The following is a 22,165-nucleotide window of genomic DNA, read 5'->3' as shown; positions in this document are numbered from 1 at the left end:
ACCCAAAGACTTCTTTATACCTTCTGAGTGGTTTAAAAGTTGGACTATTAAAAGTTATTGGAATAAATAAATGTTTAGATTTTTTTTCTCATGGTTAAATGTCCCAAAAAATAAACTATTAGCAAATTCTAAACATTATACAATAGATTTGATAAAAGAGCCATGGATAATAAATGCGTTGGAGTAGTCTCCATATGGAATCAATGACTTAAATTGAGTACTCGGCCCATGCTCAGCTTATGAGTCAGAGTTACTCGGCTTGAGTTGGGCAAGTACTATAGTAGCAACAAAGAGTTAAAATATTAAAAATACAAAAAATAGAGAGGGATTGTATACAGTAAGACCATCTACCTTTGATACAAGGATGTCACAATTACTTACAACCATCTAATGTGAAATCCGATAGGTTGGTTGTGTCACAATGTTCGAGAAAATTTTATTTGAAGTTTGAGTTTGGCCAATAAAATAAATGCATACATCAAATTTAACATCCAAGGCTTAAGATGAATTGTTTACAACCTTGTACTAAAAATAAATGGTCTCATTGTATATGTTTCCAAACAGAAAATATATGTTGAAAGGAAGATTAAACAAGACGCACCTAAATAAATTTTAAATAAGTATCATGGCCCAATTGCTTTCTAATCTTTGCGAAAATAATGGAACAAAAATAAATAAATAAAAATAATTGTGTCTTTGGGCAATTTGAAAGTACAACTTTAAAAAATAAGGGCAAATTTGTTGGTATAAAAATATTTGAATGAAAATATTTTCATGTGAAAATTACATTTTGCACGTTTGGTATGCGACAAATGCATATGAATTTGTTTTTTATAATAAAAAATTGGGTGTCCTTAAACAATCCAATAAAGGTGTAACTCCAAATTTTATCATAACATATAATTTTGGTGTAAATAATTATTAAGATTATCTGAAAATCTATCCTCATGTCTAATTATAAAATTTTAAACTCCATAAATGGTTAAAATCAAGTAGATCTATACACCTATGAAAATCTTGAAAATGGAAAGTCTAGATAATGTGTTGCAAGATGCATTATTTTTGGGACTCAAAACTTTTTTTTTTTTTTTTTTTTTTTTCATATTCATACATCTCAATGTTGAATATGAAACAGCCCTTTCCGATGAATTTTGAGGTGCATTTTTAATTCTACATTTTAAGGTTGCAACCTTATATAAACATTAGGACATGGTTCATATGCGGCCAAGCCTGCACATGAAGAAATGGGGGGCCTATTAATAAATTTATTTTTGAGATGGAATTTTGGACTTAATTTTTAAGGATATGTAATCTCTAACATAGAGATCACAAGAATAAAAAAATAATTAAATTTTAAAAGCTAGAAATAATAATTCTAGTATGAAAACATTTGGACCGTCAGTTTCCATTGTATTTAGATGGAACATCTACCTGCATATGTTTAAGGTGGATGTTTAAAACTTTTTGGACCGCATATATAGTCATGCGGTCCAGCCCGCATGAAACAATTTTCCTTTATATCCCAAAAAAAATTACCATAAATTGGATCAATTCATGTTAACAAAGAAGAGCATCTCTTGAGGTTGAGAAGTACTTGCATAGGTCTATTTCTTTCACACCAGAGCTTCCCACTTTATCACATAAAATTAATTCTGCCAAAATAGTCCCATAAAATAGAGAGAGAAATTACTCAATTTTTAGGTTTTTGAGAGAGGAAGTAACTTATAATTTTAGGGACAAAAATTATATCAAATCTTAGAGATAGAAATTCCCCAAACATTTTTAGTGTGAGAAACTATTTCAAAAAATTTAAAGAGAGAAACTATATAAAATTTTAATGATTTAAAGAACAAAAATTTCAAGACAAACTATATCAAATTTTAGAGAGAGAGCGTACCACAAATTTGTAGAGAGAAACTATCTCAAAAACAATTTCAGAGTGAAATTATCTCAAATTTAAGTTTTAGAGTGAAGAAGTATATTAAAATTATAAATAGAGAAATTACCTACCAATTTTAAAGAGAAACCATCTCGAAATTTTTAAAGAGAAAATATCTCAAATTTAAGTTTCAGAGATAAACTATATTGAATTTTTAGAGAGAAAAACTAAAAAAAAAAATTAGAGAGGGAAAGTAAGTAAAACTTTTTATTGAGAAACTGCATCAGAAGTTTTAGAGGGAAAGTAAGTAAAATCTTTTATAAAGAAACTGCATCAGAAATTTTAGAGGGAAATTATATATAATTTTACGTTATAGGGTGAGAAATTAGATTAAAATTCTAGAGAGAGAAATTATATCAAATTTTATAGAGAGAAACTACATAAAATGTTTTAGAGAGAAACCATCTCAATATTTTTTAAGAGAGAAATCATATTAAATTTTAAGATTTAGGGAGAAAATATTAAAGTTTAGAAATTGAAAACTTAGCAGATTGTAGTGAGAGAAGTTATCTAAAAATTTTAAAAAGAGAAACCACCTAAAACTTTTTAAGTGAGAAACTACCTTAAAATTTTTAGAGGGAGAAATAGTGAGAGAAACTATCTTTAATTTTAAGTCTTAGAGAAAGAATGCATCTTGAAATTTTGAAGAGAGAAACTATAAAAAAAATTAGAGGGAGAAATTACCTAAAATTTTTAGGATAAACTATTTCAAAAATTTAGTGAGAAACTATTTCAAATTTTTAGAGAGGGAATCTATCTCAAATTTCTAATTTTTGAGAGAGAGATACTATCTCAAAATTCTTAGAGAGGCTATATCAAAAATTATATTTTAGAGAGAAAAACTATTTCAAAAATTTTTAGAGATAGAAACTATATCAAGTTTTAAATTTTTGAGAAAACCTATTTCAAAATTTTTGGAGAAACTATCTCAAAATTTCAAGTTTGCTATGTTCTCTTGCTATCTATTTCTAACTATGTTTATGAAACATGGAAAAAAAAAATGCTTGAGTAATTCTTTTTCCATAAATTGATTTCATGTATAAATATTTTTCCTTTAAATATTTTCCTGTCAACTTTTCACGCATACTCCAAACTTAGTTTTTGCATTTTGAGCAAAGGATCCAACTTTCAAACTACCCAAAGACTTCTTTATGTATTTTGAGTGGTTTGAAAGTTGTACTTTTAAAAGTTATTGGAATAAATAAAAATTTAGATTTTTTTTTCTCATGGTTAAATGTCCCAAATAATAGACTATTAGAAAATTCCAAAACTTATACAATAGATTTGATGAAAGAGCCATGGATAATAAATGTGTTGGAGTAGTGTCCGTATGGAATCAATAACTCGGATTGAGTACTCGGCCCATGCTCAGTCTATGAGTTGGAGTAACTCGACTTGAATTGGGCCAAGTACTGTAGTAGAAACAAAGAGTTAAAAAATAAAAAATACCAAAGATAGGAAGGGGTTGTATACAATGAGATCATTTACCTTTGATACGAGGAGGTTACAATTACTTACAATTATTCGATGTGAATCCCATAGGTTGGGTGTATCACAAAGTTCGAAAAACTTCTTTTGAAGTTTGAGTTTGGTCAATGAAATAAATGCAACCATCAAATTTCACATCCAATGGTTAAGATGAATTTTTTTACCACATTGTACCAAAGATAAATTGTCTCATTGTGTACTTCTCCAAATAGAAAATATATGTTTAAAGGAAGATTAAACAAAACACACCTAAAATTTTTTTAAAAAAATAATAAAAATATATTTTGAAAACTAAATTTGTGATTGAGTGTATGTATGAAATAATCTAAAAAATACAAAAAAATATAAAAATAAGTATCAAGGCCAAATGACTTTCTAATCTTTTGCCAAAATAATGGACAAAGAAAAAAAATAAAAAAAAATAAAAAAAAATAAAAATAAAAATAAAAATTTGAGTATTTGGACAATTTGAAAGTCCAACTTTTAAAAATAAAGGCAAATTTCTTGGTATAAAAATATTTGCATGAAAATATTTTCATATGAAAATTGCATTTTGCACGTTTGGTATGCAACAAATGCATATGAAATTTTTTCTTATAATAAAAAAATGGGTGTGGTTTCTATAAGGTTGTAACCTTAAACACTCCAATTAAGGTGCAACTCCAAATTTTATCATAACATATAATTTTGGTGTAAACAATTCTTAGGATTATGTCTAATTATAATATTTAAAACTCCAAAAATGGTTAAAATCAAGATAATGTGTAGATAATGGTTAAAATCTATTTACACATATGAAAATCTTGAAAATGAAAGGTCTAGATAATGTGTTTCAAGATGCACTATTTCTAGGACTCAAAACCTTTTATTTCTTTTCATATTCATACATCTCAATGTCGATTATGAAACAACCTTTCCTATGGATTTTTTAGGTGTATTTTTTATTCTATATTTTAAGGTTGCAAACTTATATAAATTTTAGGACGTGGATTCTATGCGGCCAAGCCCGCATATGTAGAAATGGGAGCCTATTAATAAATCTATTTTTTAGATGGATTTTTGGACTTAATTTTTAAGGATATGTAATCTCAAAGATAGAGATCATGAAAATGAAAAAATAAGTACATTTTAAAAGCTAAAAATAATAATTATAGTAAGAAAACATTTGGACCGTAAGTTTTAATTGTTTTTAGATGGTAAGTTTTAATTGTTTTTAGATGGAATACCTACCTGCATCCATCTTTAAGTTGGACGTTTTATACTTTTTGGACCGAATGCGGTCCAGTCCGCACGAAACAATTTTCCATTATATCCCCAAAAAATTTACCACAAATTGGATCAATTCTCGTGAACAAAGAAGCGCATATCTTGAGGTGGGGAAGTACTTGCACAGATTTATTTTTTTCACACTAGAGCTGCCCAGTTTATCAAATAAAATTAATTCTGTAAAAATAGTCCCATAAAATGGAGAGAGAAATTACTTAATTTTTAGGTTTTAGAGAGAGAAAGTATCTTATAATTTTCAAGAGAAAAATTATATCAAATCTTAGAGATAGAAATTACCTAAACATTTTTAGAGAGAGAAACTATTTCAAAAATTTTAAAGAGAGAAACTATATAGAATTTTAAGGGTGCAGTTTGTATAGAGCCTAGGCTCTAAACAATCAAATTAGAGCCTACCTTTAAATAGTGTCGAGAAATGTGGTGTCAATACTGGAAATCTTTGTGATAGCCTTAAAATATATTTTCATATTTATTTATAATGTTTAAAGCTTCAAAAATAGTGTAGATCGACAGATCTATAAATACTTAAAAATCTTGAAAATTGACGGTCCAAAAATTCATTACAAAGTACACTATTTCCAATACTTGAAATCCATTTTTTTTCTCATGTCCATTCATCTTGATGTTGAGATGATCAATTTGAAGATATTTGGGCATCAAAACAACCTCTTCTAGTGAAATTTTTGAGGTAGGCTCAAATTTGATTGTTTAGAGCCTCAGCTCTATATAAACTTTTCCCAAATTTTAAAAATTTAGAGAGCGAAAAATTCTTAAAATTTTAGAGAGATAAACTATATCAAATTTTAGAGAAAGAGCGTACCAGAAAGTTTTGGAGAGCAACTATCTCCAGATTTTGGACTTGCCCCAGTCATTTACTTTTTCCTTCATCTACGTTTACTGGGAGGCTAATGTTTTGTAAAAACGACACTTCTCTTTCTGAGATTTTAGTTTCTAATGATGTAATTTACGTTTAGCTCTTGAATAAAATTATCTGAATTTTATAAAAAAAAAGAGAGAAACTATGTCAAAAAAAATTTAAGAGTGAAAGTATCTCAAATTTAAATTTTAGAGAGAAGAAATATATTAAAATTATAGAGTGAGAAATTACTTGAAAATTTTAAAGAGAAACCATCTCGAAATTTTTAAATAGAAAATATCTCAAACTAAAGTTTTAGAGAGAAAGAATATTAAATTTTTAGAGAGAGAAACTAAAAAAAATTAGAGAGAGAAAGTAAGTAAATTATTTAGAGAGAAACAACATCAAAATTTTTAGAGGGAAATTATATTAAATTTTAATTTTTAAAGTGAGAGAGCATATCAAAATTCTAGAGAGATATATTATATCAAATTTTATAGAGAGAAACTACCTAAAATATTTTAGAGAGAAATCATCTCAATATTTTTAGAGAGAGAAACCATATCAAATTTTAAGATTTAGAGTGAAAATATATTAAAGTTTAGAAAGAGAAAATTTATCAAATTTTGGAGAGAGAAATTGTATAAAAACATTAAATAGAGAAACTACTTAAAAAACTATAGTGAGAAACTACTTGAAAACTTTTAGAGGGAAAAATAGCGAGAGAAACTATCTCTAATTTTAAGTCTTAGAGAAAAAAGTATCTTGAAATTTTGGAGAGAGAAACTATATTAAATTTTAGAGAGAGAAATTGCCTAAAACCTTTTAGCATAAACTATTTCAAAAAATTTAGTGAGAAACTATCTCAAATTTTTAGAGAGAGAAGCTATCTCAAATTTCTACATTTTTAGAGAGAGAAACTATCTCAAAATTCTTAGATAGTGAAACTGTATCAAAAATTATATTTTAGAGAGAGAAACTGTTTCAAAAAAATTTAAAGAGAGAAACTATATCAAATTTTAAATTTTAGAGAAAAATTATTTCAAAATTTTTAGAGAAACTATCTCAAAATTTCTACTTTGCAATGTAGTTTTTATATCTATTTCCAACAGTGTTTACGAAACATGGAAAACAATAAGCTTGAGTAATTTCTTTTATATAAATTGTTTTCATGTATAAATATTTTCCTTTAAATATTTTCGTGTGAACTTTTCATGCATACTCAACGACATAGATTTTGCACTTTGGGCAAAGATCCAACTTTCAAACTACCCAAAGACTTGATTATGTATTTTGAGTGGTTTTAAAGTTGGAATTTTAAAAGTTATTGGAATAAATAAATGTTTTGACTTTTTTTTTCTCATGGTTAAATGTCCCAAAAAATAGACTATTAGCAAATTCTAAAAATTATACAATAGATTTGATAAAAGAGCCGTGGATAGTAAATAGAAAGGGACCATTTACTTTTGACACAAAGAGGTCACAATTACTTACAACGATCCAATGTGAAATCCGATAGGTAGGGTATGTTACAAAGTTCAAGAAAATTTCTTTTGAAGTTTGATAAAAGCATTGTGGATAATAAATGTGTTGGAGTAGTGTCCCTATGGAATCAATGACTCAGATTGAGTACTCGGCCCATGCTCATCTTATGAGTCGGAGTAACTCGGCTTGAGTTGGGTCAAGTATTGTAGCAGCAACAAAGAGTTAAAAAATAAAAAATACAAAAAATAGAAAGGGATTGTGTACTACGAGACTATTTACCTTTAATACAAGGAGGTCACAATTACTTACAACCATCCGATGTGAAATCCGATAGATTGGGTTTGTCACAAAGTTCCAAAAAATTTCTCTTGAAATTTGAGTTTGGCCATTGAAATAAATGCAATCATCAAATTTCACATCCAATGGTGAAGATGAATTGTTTACCACCTTGTACCAGAGATAAATGTTCTCATTATATACTTTTCCAAATAGAAAATATACATTTAAAGGAAGATTAAACAAAACACACCTAAATAAATTTAAAAAAGTAATAAAAATATATTTTGAAAAATCAATTTTTGATTGAGAGTATTTATGAAATAATCTAATAAAAAAAGAAAAAATATAAAAATAAGTATCATGGTCAAATTATTTTTTGAATCTTGGCCAAAATAATGGAATACAGATAAATAAAAGAGTAAAAAATTGAGTATTTGGGCAATTTGAAAGTTTAACTTTTAAAAAATAAGGGCAAATTTGTAGGTATCAAAATATTTGCATGAAAAAATTTTCATGTGAAAATTACATTTTGCAGGTTTGGTATACAGCAAATGCATATGAACTTTTTTCTTATAATAAAAAATTGGGTGTGGTTTCTAAGGTTGCAACCTTAAACAATCCAATTAAGTTGCAACTCCAAATTTTATTATAACATATAATTTTGACGTAAATAATTCTTAGGATTATCTAAAAATCTATTTTCATGTCTAATTGTAAATTTTAAACTCCAAAAATGGTTAAAATCAAGTAGATCTATACACATATGAAAATCTTGAAAATGGAAGGTCTAGATAATGTGTTGCAAGATGCACCATTTTTGGGACTCAAAACCCTCCTGTTTGTTTTTTTTTTTTTTTTTCTTTTGCATATTCATATTTCTCAATGTCCAATAGGAAACAACCTTTTTCATATGGATTTTTGAGGCGCATCTTTATTTCTACATTTTAAGGTTGCAATTTTATATAAATTTTAGGACCTAGTTTCTGTGCAGCCAAGCCCGCATATGTACAAATGGGGCCCTATTAATAAATCTATTTTTTAGATGGATTTTTCGATTTAATTTTTAAAGATATGTAATCTCTAACATAGAGATATGAAAATGAAAAAATAAATAAATTTTAAAAGCAAGAAATAATAATTCTAGTAAGAAAACATTTGGAGAGTTGGTTTGCATTATTTTTTAGATGGAACACCTTTGCATCCATCTTGAAGATAGATGTTTTACACTTTTTAGACCGCATATATAGTCATGAGGTCCAGCCCGCATGAAACAATTTTCCATTATATCCAAAAAACATTTCCCTCAAATTGGATCGATTTGCATAGGTTTGTTTTTTTCACACCAATGCCCACTTTATTAAATAAAATCAATTACGCCAAAATAGTCCCATAAAATATAGAGAGAAATTACTCAATCTTTAGGTTTTAGAGAGAGAGTATCTTATAATTTTAGGGAGAAAAATTGTATCAAATCTTAGAGATGCAAATTACCTAAACATTTTAAGAGACAGAAACTATTTTAAAATTTTTAAAGAGAGAGAAACTACATAAAATTTTAATGATTTAGAGAGTGAAAAGTTTTAAAAATTTTAGAAAGAGAACGTACTTGACAGTTTTGGAGAGATACTATCTCAAACAAAATTGAAAAGTGATATTATCTCAAATTTAAGTTTTAGAGAGAAGAAGTATATTAAAATACAGAGAAAGAAATTATCTGAAATTTGTAAAGAGAAACCATCTCGAAATTTTTAAAGAGAAAATATCTCCAATTTAAGTTTTGGAGAGAAAGCATATTAAAATTTTAGAGAGAGAAACTAAAAAAAATTAAAGAGAGAAAATAACTAAAACTTTTTCAACTGAAACTGCATCAAAAATTTTAGAGGGGGAAATTGTAAAAAAAAATTATGTTTTTAGAATGAGAAAGCATATTAAAATTCTAGAGAGAGAAATTATATCAAATTTTATAGAGAGGAACTACCAAAAATATTTTAGAGAGAATATATTAAAGTTTAGAAAGAGAAAATTTACCAGATCTCAGAGAAAGAAATTATCTAAATATTTTAAATAGAGAAACCACGTAAAAAGTTTTAGAGTGAGAAACTACCTGAAAATTTTTAGAGGGAGTAACTATTTCAAAAATTTTAGCGAGAGACAGTATCTCTAATTTTAATTCTTAGAGAGAGAAAGCATCTTTAAATTTTGGAGAGAGAAACTATATAAAGATTTAGAGGGACAAATTACCTAAAAGTTTTTAGGATAAACTATTTAAAATTTTTAGTTAGAAACTATCTAAATTTTTTAGAGAGAGAAGTTATCTCAAATTTATAATTTTTTAGAGAGAGAAACTAACTCAAGATTTTTAGAGAGTGAAATTGTATCACAAATTATATTTTAGAGAAAGAGATTATGTCAAAATATTTTAGAAAGAGAAACTATATCAAATTTTAAATTTTAGGGAAAAACTTTCAAAATTTTTAGAGAAACAATCTCAAAATTTCAAGTTTTCTATGTTATCTTTTTATCTATTTATAATTGTGTTTATGAAACATAGAAAAAAACATGCTTGAGTAATTATTTTTCCATAATTTGTTTTCATGTATAAATATTTTTCCTACAAATATTTTTCTGTCAACTTTTCACGCATACTCAACAATGTAGTTTTTGCATTTTGGGCAAAGATCCAACTTTCAAACTACCCAAAGATTTCTTTATGTGTTCTGAGTAGTTTGAAAGTTGGACTTTTAAAAGTTATAGGAATAAATAAACATTTAGATTTTTTTGTTCTCATGGTTAAATGTCCCAAAAATAAACTATTAGCTAATTCTAAAAATTATACAATAGAATTGATAAAAGAGCCATGGATAATAAATGCGTTGGAGTAGTGTCTGTATGGAATCAATGATTCAGATTGAGTTCTCGGCCCATGCTCAACTTATGAGTCAGAGTAACTAGGCCTGACTTCGGATAAGCATTGTAGTAGCAACAAAGAGTTAAAAAATTAAAAATACAAAAATATTTAGGGATTTTATACAATGAGATCATTTACCTTTCATACAAGGAGGTCATAATTACTTACAACCATCCGATGTGAGATCCAATGGGTTGGGTGTGTTACAAAGTTTGAAAAAAATTCTTTTGAAGTGTGAGTTTGGCTAATGAAATAAATGCACCCATCAAATTTCTCGTTCAATGGTTGTTAGTGAAAATTGATGGAACGTGAATGAGAACAAACTCGAGAACAAACCAGATATCAGAGAGGAGTGTCGTGAGGCTGGTGATCGCAGAGCCAGGATTTTAGATCCTTTCACTTTTAAAGAGAGAAGAACTGTACACCTTTTTTTTTTGTATCTTCCTCTCTCTGGCTTCCCATTTTTATAAGGAGAAGAAGGGCTAATAGATATATTTCTCTAACGTGTCTTTGAGAAAAGGTCTTCCCTGATCTCAGGGATATTCATCCAACATTCATATGGACGTTGGACCCTATGAACGTTGGATATAATTCTTTTGGATACTTATAATGAACATTTGATTTCCACAATTGTAGGCTAAGACACGTATGACCGCGTAGCCATACGTGTCAACATCTCCCACTTGGTTATGATAGCCGAGCATAATAAATCACATGCATACTCTCACTTTTGAGCATGACCTTTAAGAAAATATCTTGTCATGAGGTTTTTCTAACGCTTTCGTGGATATACCTATCGTAACAAATGTCTATCATGAGGATTTTCAAGCTAATGTAGATTTGTCACTTATGAAAACTGATTGACTTAAACATTTTTAAATCTCATTAAGCTAGTGTGCTTAGACAATAGCTCAACACTTCGATTCTTTGTTAATTGATCAACGATCATATCTAATGAGGGTAAGTAACTAACAGCTACTTCACCTTTTCTCAACTACATCCTGAATTGAGTGATATTTGACATTTATATCTTTCTTTTGGAGCTATTTGCTCTACTTTAAATTAATTTAATTGCAACTTGATTATCACAAAATGTTTGAATCGGTCCATCGATTATTTGCAGCTTCAAGTCATCTATGAAGCACTTTATCTAGACGGCGAAAGTATAAGCAGTGCCACATGCAAGGTATTATGTTTCGTGTGTGTACCTAGCTACACACCCTTGTTTCTTGCTAGACCAAGAAACAGCTACCCCTCCAAAGAGAAAAATATGTCCTGAGGTGGACTTACTATTGTCTTTATCGATAGCAAAATCTGCATCTGAATATCCTATAACTTCAAGTTTATCTACTAGAAAACACAATTTTAGATACTTTGTTCCCTTAATGTACCGTAGAATTCTTTTTACTGCTTTCTAATGAGTTATGCTTGGATAACTTCGATCTCTACTAACAAGTCCTACGGAATAAATCAAATCTGGTCTTATACATCTTACTCTATATACCAAGCTACCAATAGCTTGTGCACAGGGAACGTTAGGCTTTTCTTATCCTTCTACTGGACAATCCTTCTTAGACAACTTTACTCCTTTTTCAACAAGAGTAGACAATGATTTACAATTTTCCATTCGAAATCTTTTGATAACAGAGTCAATATATCTCTTTTGGCTCAAGTATAACATTTTTTATTTTCTATCTCTAGTTATTTTTAGGCCTAGGATATAAGATGTTTCTCCCATATTTTTCATCTCAAACCGAGAATAAAGCCATGACCTAGTCTTATCAATCATTTCTAAATCATTTCTAGCTATTAGGATATCATCTACATATAATAAAAGTATTGTGAATTTACTTTCATTCTTCAAGACATACACACAATGATCCAATCTAGTTACTTCATATCTCATCTGTAGGATGACATCATGAAATATTAAGTACTATTGTCTTGAAGATTGTTTTAAACCATATAAAGAGTTATTTAATTTATATAGTTTATTTTCTTGACTTTTAATTATGAAGCCCTCAGGTTACTTCACGTAGATGGTTTCCTTTAATTCATCATTCAAGAATACAGTATTTACATCCATTTGGTAAAATTCTAAGTCATAGTATGCAACGATTGCCAAAAATATTTTAATGGATATAAACGTTGCAAGGGAATAAGTGTCGACGTAGTCAACTCCCTTTCTTTGGGTAAAACCCTTTGCTACTAATCTAGCTTTAAATTTATCAATTGATCCATCAGATTTTAACTTCCTTTTAAGTACCCATTTAGAACCTATAAGTTTTCTATCTGATGGTAAATCACATAGATCCCAAACTTTATTTTTCTCAATAGAATCTAATTCTTCTCTCATGACATTAAGCTAGTCTTGATATTCTTGTGATTTCATATCATCATTGAAGTCAAAAGGGTCATGGATTTCATCTAGGTCAATAAAGTTGTCTATCTCTTCATTCATATAAATATCGAAATCATCAAGGTATGATGGAGGAGCTCTAGACTTCTTTTGATCACTTAACATTAGGTGTGTGGGTACTTCAACATCATCATGTTGATAAGGACTATCCATATCTATTGTAAGTAGTGATTCTAAGTCATCTATGATATTAAGTGGATTATCATTATCCACTACATGTAGGTTTTCTTCAATAAAATCTTCTAGGAACTCAGCATCTCTGCTTTCAATGAGTCCCTTATCTTTATGATAAAATCGATATCCCTTTAATCCTTCCATGTACCCTATTAAATCACAAATTAGAGTTTTGTTTTCTAACTTATTTTTATGTTGACATAGAATTAAGAAATAGGCAGTTCATCTCCACTTCTTTAAGTTGGCTAGATCAGGTTTTCTACCCATCCACAGTTCATAAAGGGTAGAATCTATTGCCTTAGTTGGAACCATATTAAGAATATACATGGATATGCTTATAGCTTCTCCCCAAAATGTTTTGGGCAGATTAGCATGAGTCATCATGGATCTAGTCTTTTTTAAGAGGATTATATTACTCCTTTCAACTATTCCATTTTGTTGTAGCGTATAAGGTATAGTGGTATATGATTTTAATACCATATTATTGGTAATAAGTATTGAAAGCTTCAGATGTATATTTACTTCTCCTAGCATTTATAAGAACTTTGATGTTCCTACTTAATTGGTTTTCTACTTCTTTTTTATATATTTTAAATTTTTCTGAAGCTTTTATTTATGGTGGATTAGATAAACATATCCAAATCTAGAAAAATCATCACTAAAAGTGATGAAGTATGACATCCCTATATGAGTTTTAACATTGAGGGGTCCACAAAAGTTTGAGTGGACCACATTCAATAACTCATGAGCTCTCTCCCTTTTATTGAATGATTTTCTAGCCATTTTTTTTGACAAGCAGTGTTGACAGGTTAAAAATTCGACATTATTTAGATTTGGAATAATACATTTATTTATTAATCTATTTATTTTGTCTTTTCCTATGTGGCCAAGCCTAATATGCCCATCAACAATCATAACATAATCAATATAACCATAATAAGTTGAAGTTTTATTATCATTTTTCTCATTTACATGAAGAATGAACAAGTTATGGTCATCAACCAAATATCCCCAAGCCTAAATTTGTTCATGCTTTCAGATTGATACTTTCAATGAATGGAAGCAGACTTCAAAACCCTTTCTAATGAGCAAGGGGACAGATATAATATTTTGTCTCATACAAGGGACAAAATATACATCAGTTAATACAAGGTCAATTGTCCCTACATACAGCCTACAAGTTCCTACACCTAATTTATCAGAATAGGTATTGTTCCCTATGTAAATGTGTTTCTCCCTAGCTTTTATTTCTTTGAAGTCCTCGAAGAGACCTTTTGATATTGTGGTCTGCCATCAGGCACTCAAAAACCACACAAACAACTTCATGCCTCTTACTTCCATTTCCGTTATTCTTTGGATTTTGTGAGTTTTATTCTGTGGGCAGCGCGGTTCTTGAAGTGACTTGGCTGACCACATAAAAAGCATTTTGGCAGTCCTAGTTTAGATTCTAGGTTAGAGGGCTTAGTTCTTTTGTTTTTGAACCTATTGTCCCTCTTATTAAACTTCCTTTAAAATTTAGGCTTGGGTTGGCTCGTTTTGAGAGGTCCTTGAGCAAGCATGAGCTCACTCCTTTTATTTTTGTTCATGTGTGCTTGTTCTAAGGCTAGCTGCCTGGATAGGTCCCCTAATATAAGAGATTTGACATTCAACCCAAGTGCAATTGTTAACATCCTCCATGAAGGTGGAAGGCTATTTAAGATTGTGAAAACTTGCATGCACTCGGATACTTCATTCCTAGCAATGGGTAAGTCCTTAGTCATAACAAGCATTTTGTTTATATGTTCCACTACATTATTTCCCTCATTCATTTTAAATGAGTTATATTGCTCTAATAGCAAGTGGAGGTATGTTTCAGAGGTTGAGCATATTTAGTTTTTATTCCCTTCAGCATTTTCTTAAATGTTTCATAATGTTCGAAAACCTTAATAAGGTCATCTTGCATAAGGTTACCATAGATGTTTTCGCTATGAGATCATCTTCTAAAAAATTTTCTAACTTTTCTCTTTCTTCTTCAGTTGGTTTATCACCAACTACTGGTAGATCTTCTCTTAGTACATATATTATTTTATCTTAGATGAAGAGGTATTCCATCTTTCTCTTCCACATGCTAAAATTGTTTCTATTCAAATTCTCAATTCTAGAAAGTTCATCCATTACAGTTCTACTAGCTATTTGCTAAGTTATGTGTGAGCAGCCTACTACTTTCTAAGTTCTAAAGAAGCTAAATAAGCTACTAAAATATTTGTTATGTGGTCAATGCATGTGCAGAGAGAGTTGGTCTTGCTCGTGATTGACCAACCGAAAAGAACACCACGAAGATGAAACTTGGTCTTGCTTGTGATCAAACAACAGAAAAGAACACCACGAAGATGAAACCTAGTCTTGCTTGTGATCAACCAAAAGAAAAGAACACCTTGTTTGCTCTGATACCAGTGTTTGTGAAAATTGATGGAGCGTGAATGCGAACAAATTCGATATCTTTTAGTGAAAATTGATGGAGCGCGAATGAGAACAAACCCGATATCGGAGAGGAATGCCGTAAGGCAGCTGGGATTTTAGATCCCTTCACTTTTAGAGAGAGAGAAGAACTGTACACCTTTTTCTTTCTGTGTCTTCCTCTCTCTTGCTTCCCATTTTTAAAGGGTGAAGAAGGGAAAACAGATATATTTCTCTAACGGGTTTCTGAGAAAAGGTCTTCCCTGATCTCAGGGATATTCATCCAACGTTCATATGAACGTTGGATATAATTATTATTATTATTTGGATAATTATATTGAACATTGGATTTCCACAATTGTAGGCTAAGACACGTAAGGCCTCATAGCCATACGTGTCAACAATGGTCAAGATGAATTTGTGACCACCTTGTACCAAAGATAAATGGTCTCATTGTATACTTTTTCAAATAGAAAATTTATGTTTAAAGTAAGATTAAACAAACACACCTAAATAAATTTAAAAAAGTAATAAAAATATTTTTTTTAAAATCAATTTGTGATTGGAAGTATTTATGAAATAATCTAAAAAAAAAAAAATTGTAAAAATAAGTATCATGGTCAAATTACGTTCTAATCTTTACCAAAATAATGGAACACAAAAAAAAAAAAAAAAAAATGTTAATGATAAATTTTTTATTTTTTATATTTTTGTTAAGATCCCAGGACACCCAATTGAAAAATAAATTCGCCACGGTGACGACCCGGAGTAACCCAGTGAGATACGAACTAGCACGCATGGTCGATGCGTGATTTTAGAATGACGTACCCTCGTGCATGCCCTCGTTGATTTGGCCATTCAAAATGCCACAAATGTGACATGTAGACTTGAGTTGATGCACGCATGTGAACCATCATGGTTGATGCAAACGCATATACGGTGAATTGGTTGAGTCCAACTCGTTGTTTTTGGGCCCCACCCAGAAAATTGCGAAAGTCATCTATGTGGTAGTCTAGCTTCTATTGATGTGTGCATCTAATCTGGGATACAATCATTGAATAAGGGTGCGGTTTGTATATAACCGAGTTTCTAACCGATCAAAATAAAGCACGTTTTCAAATAGTATCGAGAAATATGGTTTCAATTATGGAAATCCTTTTGATAAGGTTAAAATATGTTTTCATATTCAATTATAAAATTTAAAGTTTCAAAAATAATGTAGATCAAGCAGATCTATGAAAACTTGAAAATCTTGAAAATTGATAGTCTAATAATGCATGACAAGATACATTATTTCCAAAACTTGAAATCCATTTTTTTCTCATGTCCATGCATCTTGATGTGGAGATGATCAATTTGAGGATATTTAGACATCAAAACAAGCTCTTATAGTGAAACTTTTGAGGTAGGCTCTAATTTGATTGTTTAGAGCCTCGGCTCTATATAAACTTTTTCTTTGGATGCATCTTAAATCACGGTATCTCCATCTCTACCTTAAACTCATGAATTTGAAGCTCAAAAAATAGTGCATATTTAATTACTATTGAAAACTTGAAGTGAGCAAGCTATGAAAAAGATTATTGTTAAGGTTCAATTTCTCTTTTGTTATGTTTTCCAAATTCCTGATAGTGGTGATTGAAATGATAGGCCTCCAAATATTTGGATCCAAATTTCATCTCCAAATTAGATTGTTTTAAGTGGACGTGTGTACAGAAACGTTAACATTCAATAAACAAGCTGAGGGCAAACTTAACAGGGTCTCACCATGCGAGCCAATGCTAAAGCCGGTAGATGAGAAGAACCACCTCTGCCTGTGGCATCCATCTCGTCTGTTAGTCGGACAACAAATTCTGCTCGAAGACTGGGTCCGAAAAAATTCTGTCTGACGACGGGGTCGCATATCGACAGTTGCTGCTTGCAGTTGAATTCCACAACCTGTCACAATTTGTTATCTCATCTCCTCTACCCTTGTTGAAGAGAAAGATGGCTTTGGCCTAAATTTATGTGGGGTTCGAGGGAAACAGATAACAATGGCATTTTCATGCACTTCTTGATTCCTGTGAAGACTCTCAACGAAAATTAGAAAGCGGTTTGGTTTAGCAGAAATTGTTGGTTCACACTATTGGTTTCCAATTAATTTATGGACTTGCATGCGTGCCTAACAGTCATGCTTTATGTGCCTAAGGCCTTGTACTGTGGCTTTCTTTGTGGCATAGGATGTTAGATTGGCTTGAGCTGACAAGAAGTGAACATTGAAGAATTAGGGAAAAGGAGAAAACTTGGGAAAATTGTGCTCAAAAGATGCATGATTGCATGGAGTGCATCTCATTAGCCAACCCATATGGTGCCAAAGTCAAAGTTCCACCATGACTAAGGCCAGGTCAGCCTTCCATGAGCCACCAAAAAGAATAACGAAGTAGAGCAAACACTGGTCACACAAATACAAGCAATAGACAAAGGGTACGGTTTGTATAGAGTCGACGCTTTAACCAATCAAAGTAAAATGTACCTTCAAATAGTATAGAGAAATGTGCTTTCAATACTAGAAATCTTTGTGATAGCCTTAAAATATGTTTTAATCTTTAATTATAAATTTAAAGTTTCAAAAATATTATAGATAGAGCTGATTTATGAATATTTAAAAATCTTGAAAATTGACAGTCCAAAAATGTGTTACAAGATGTACTATTTCCAAAACTTGAAATCTTTTTTTTTTTGTCACGTTCATGCAATTTGATGTTGAGATGATCAATTTGAGGATATTTAAGCATCAAAACAACTTCTTCTAGTGAATTTTTGAGGTTGGCTCTAGTCTGAATGTCTAGATTCTTGGCTCTATATAAACTTTTTCCATAGATAAAAGGCCACAACCAACCAGTTATTCGCTTTGTCCGAGTCCCCTAAGAGAAATATTTGATTATGTCAATTTTTTAAAAATCCACTCAAGACTTTTGAGTCCTTTGAGATTTGTTTACTTACTATGCAACCGGCTTCTCCCACACAGCTGATGCTAACAAAAAGGTCTAACAGAGTTCTTGACAACCATAAAAGCTTGTTTGTAGTATGTGGTTGCAGGAGCATGTTGTATATTCTGCTCCCTCGAGCAAAATACCCACTTCAAAGTATTTTGTCAATATGAATTTTGAAATCCAATTTAGAATCTTTAGATAAGTATTTAAGAATAAAATCATATTATATTTCCAGTTCCTAAGCATTTAAATTAGACCATTAAAAAAAATGGGTGCGGTTTGTATAGAGCCAAGCCTCTATACAATCAATGTAAAGCACACTTTCAAAAAGTGTTGAGAAATGTGATTTCAATACTAGAAATCTTTTAGCTAGCTTTAAAATATATTTTCATCTTTAATTATAAATTTTAAAGCTTAAATAGTGTAGATCGAGCAGATCTATGAAAACTTGAAAATCTTGAAAATTGACGGTCCAAAAATGTGTTACAAGATGGACTATTTCCCAATCTTGAAATCCAATTTTTTCTCATGTCCATGCATCATGATGTCGAGATGATCAATTTGAAGATATTTGGATATCAAAACAACCTCTTATAGTGAAATTTTTTTGGTGGGCTCTAATTTGATTGTTTAGAGCCTCGGCTCTATACAAAATTTTTCCTAAAAAAAATTGGATGACAAGAATTTTTCTTTTTCTCTTTTTTTTTCAGCTCTCATGTAGGGCATATGAGAATATTTCACCTTTATCTTTCTGCTAGTTCATATTCTTTTAAGGTTGGTTACTAAGTCGAGGAGTAATGCCGCCAAAATTTGTGTTCCAAAAAAGACTTTAGAATAGGGTTTTACTTGAGGGAATGAATCTAGGATATGCTCTATAGGTCCAAAAAGATGCGGGAAATATGTAAACCCCTCTCCCCTAACTTATGGTCCCATAAAACCCTTGTCTACGAGAAGCTCATAACACCCTCTAGTTCTAAGAAAGGGGACATTGATCCCCTTCCATACCTTTATCTCTGTTTTTCTCACTAATGAATATTGCCTTTTCCTTTCACATAATAACAAATTATTCCATGATTAAATTAAGCTCTCCCTATCACCTAGCCCTCTCCCTCACTTTCCATACAAAAGTTCCACTCTCTCTATCCCACTTCCTCCGCATCCTCGCCGACCAACGGACTGCTAGTCCCTCTTTAAACCACTGAGTCAGAAGGTTCATTCTCGCTCTAAAAGTCATTAGCTACCTTTGATAATCAAGAAAATGGGGGACAGTCCCTGACTTTCCCATGGACTTTTATGAGGAAAGCTGGGAAAGTTGGAATCTCACGTTTGCTCTTTCTACTCTTCCTTTTAAGAAAGTCACTGTTGGAGTTGGCCTCATAATAACGACATATTAGAGCTCTTGATCACGGAAAGAATGCACTAGAGCGATGTTACTCGAAGATTTTGCTGCACTGGGACCAAGGTTCACCTAAATCTGAGGGTCATGAGAACAATATATACATATATGAGAGATAACGAGAGGACTGAGAGTTACCTCTATTCAAGGTCAGTTATTGTTATTGGGCCTCATGACTGTATGATAGGGAAGGGCATTGTATATGTGATTGACTGATGATGACATGAACTCGATGATTATATATGTTTGAGGGAATGTTAAGGCAAATAGAGGACATTATACTAAGTCCCTGACTCATGGAACCTCTCATAGCATGTGCACAAATGGAAAGCCGCTCTTCTAAACGATCCACAATGAAGAGATATGTACATGTACCAAGAGAGGAACCCCCACACTTTGTTTGTGCATTTTTCCTATGTGGGTTGTGTGCAAAGTGAGTTTGCAAGAAAACCAGACAGACATTGGGGTGGCATGTACCCAATGAAGTTGCCAGTTGGTTGGCCTTAGTTTTTGGTACGAAGCAAAAACCCTTTCTTAAAACCGTGGTGCTTTTTGGAATAGAGAGAAGAAGAAAAAGTGTGTGTTGCACCTCCCTTTTAGGGTTCACGCACGTGTACACGTGAGGGTGACCCTAGTGCCCACAAAGTTAAGGATTGGGCAGTGCGGTATGTGCGGTTTGAACCAACAAAAGAAAAAAGTGTGAGGTAAGGCTTACTTCACATGGTGGGGTCAGAACACACTCAGGCGCTGAGCCCTCTTAGATCACTTCAAAAAGTCTCCCAGCCTTTCAGCTCGATTTGGTTCCTGCTCCCTTGTACTTGCACTTTGCCTTCACGCGCACACTTTTGAAGGGCCTAAAGTGACAACCCTCGGCTCCTCTAGATGAGAATTTGAGAGTTGGGTTTAAAGGGGTTTTAAGAGGGTTTGAGTCAAAAAAGAAGAAAGGGGGGGGGGGGGGGGGGGGGGGGAAATATCACTCCTTAAAATTTTTAAAATTTTACCAGCCTTCTGGCCTCACCTCCCATAAGAGGTAGTATTGGCGATGGAAATAAGGGTATTAGGCACGAGGCCTACATACGCCGGAGGCTAATTAGAGGTGATAGGCCCTATGAGGGGGGTTTAAATGAGGGCAAGCCTCCTTAAGGAGTGATACAAAATAAGATGAGAAGAAGAGGAGAAGCAAAGGCACTCCGGAGCGAGTCAAAGGTATGTGGCCCCACAAGGGGGAGGTAACCAAGAGCACGACCCTTCCTAAGAAGTGAGGCGAAATAAGAAGAGAAGAAGAAAGAGGCCGAGTACCTAGGTGAGGAGCTGGTGGCTTGAGCCCGGCGGCTAGGGTGGATCTTAGTGCCTCTTGAAAGGTCCTTGGAGGGTCTAAGGAATAGGGTAAGTGGCCAAGGGTGTAGTGTTCAAGAGTGTTGTGTATGGTTTGGGGTAGGCTAGGGAGTATGATTAAGGTAAGTTAGAGATGTATGGTCTAGGGTGAAGTAGAGAAGGTAGTCTAAGGTGCATGGTGGTTTGTGGTCTAGGGGGGACTAGAGAGGGTGGTCTATGGTGTAGGGTGATTTGTGGTCTAGGGTCGACTAGAGAAAGTAGTCTAAGGTGTAGAGATTTTGTAGTCCAAGGGTATGCTTTCATAAACAAAATATTTCTCGCTTTTCTTTTGGTTGGGTACAATTGAATTAATTTCACTCTAAAATTGCCAACGTTTTACAAATGATAAGCCTCTAGCTTATATAGAGGTGCCCCTTAAACAAGGGTGCACACTCAAAATCTACCCTAATTGCATCAAAATAAAATTAAAAATGATCTAAAGTAAATTTCGAATTTGGTGAAAAATGATCGTTTTTACCCTCCAAAAAATTATGGAAATTACAAATAGGTCCCCAAAAAGGAGCCTCTTCCCATCCACATGGCTTGGCGGCTTCTCTCTTGTGATTCGGTTACGTTTCGGACAATTAAACGTCATAGAAATGTAGATCGTTCCAAGGAGATTGTTTCGATATGTCTTTTACGATTTGAAATAGAGTTTTGGTCATGTTCCCAAAATTTCAGCCCAACCCACAAACTTGAGTTTCAGTTCCGTAGATCTAGTCCATTCCATTGTTTCACCTGTCTGTCCTTATCACAAATTGAAGAGGATGTCATTGTGATCATATCGCAACAAATATCCCTTGATTTGGACTGTCACCTTATGATTTATGGAGGTTGATTGAAAAGCTGTGCCTACTTTGGAGCGTTGATATGGTATCTTCCAAGCCTTGATTTTGAGCTAATCTTACCTCAAATCAAAGCCTTTGGAGCCACGGTCTCAACAGATTCGTTCTCAAGGTCATTCTATCTCAAGGCTCCGATAAACATCTATGGAGAGAGGGGACGTCTTGCTTATGAAATTATGCATTTTGTGCTTTCCGGTCAAACTTGTTTTTAAGAATTCTTCCATTTCAGGTGTCATCTCAAGCCATGCCATATGTCAAAATATTCGCATCTATGAGATAAACATACCAAATTTTGGTATCGATTGGCCTTAAG

At 31.9% G+C, this 22,165-nt stretch overlaps 1 protein-coding gene across 1 annotated transcript in view; it reads right to left on the bottom strand.

The window, feature by feature from the left end:
- NIP7;1 (NOD26-like intrinsic protein 7;1) overlaps positions 1-17,241 on the bottom strand; it is a 32,055-nt gene extending 14,814 nt beyond the window's left edge. Inside the window, exon 1 of the mRNA XM_020671574.2 lies at positions 17,033-17,241. Within this exon, the coding sequence (XP_020527233.1) occupies positions 17,033-17,092 (60 nt within the window). The 5' untranslated portion in view covers positions 17,093-17,241. The remainder of the gene's footprint in view (positions 1-17,032) is intronic.
- Between the last annotated feature and the right edge of the window lie 4,924 nt (positions 17,242-22,165).

Source organism: Amborella trichopoda, chromosome 7 (assembly GCF_054954075.1).
Source record: "Amborella trichopoda isolate Santa Cruz 75 chromosome 7, AtrichopodaSantaCruz75HAP2 v2.0, whole genome shotgun sequence".
Classification (NCBI taxonomy): domain Eukaryota; kingdom Viridiplantae; phylum Streptophyta; class Magnoliopsida; order Amborellales; family Amborellaceae; genus Amborella; species Amborella trichopoda.
This window is presented reverse-complemented; position numbering and strand designations above follow the sequence as displayed.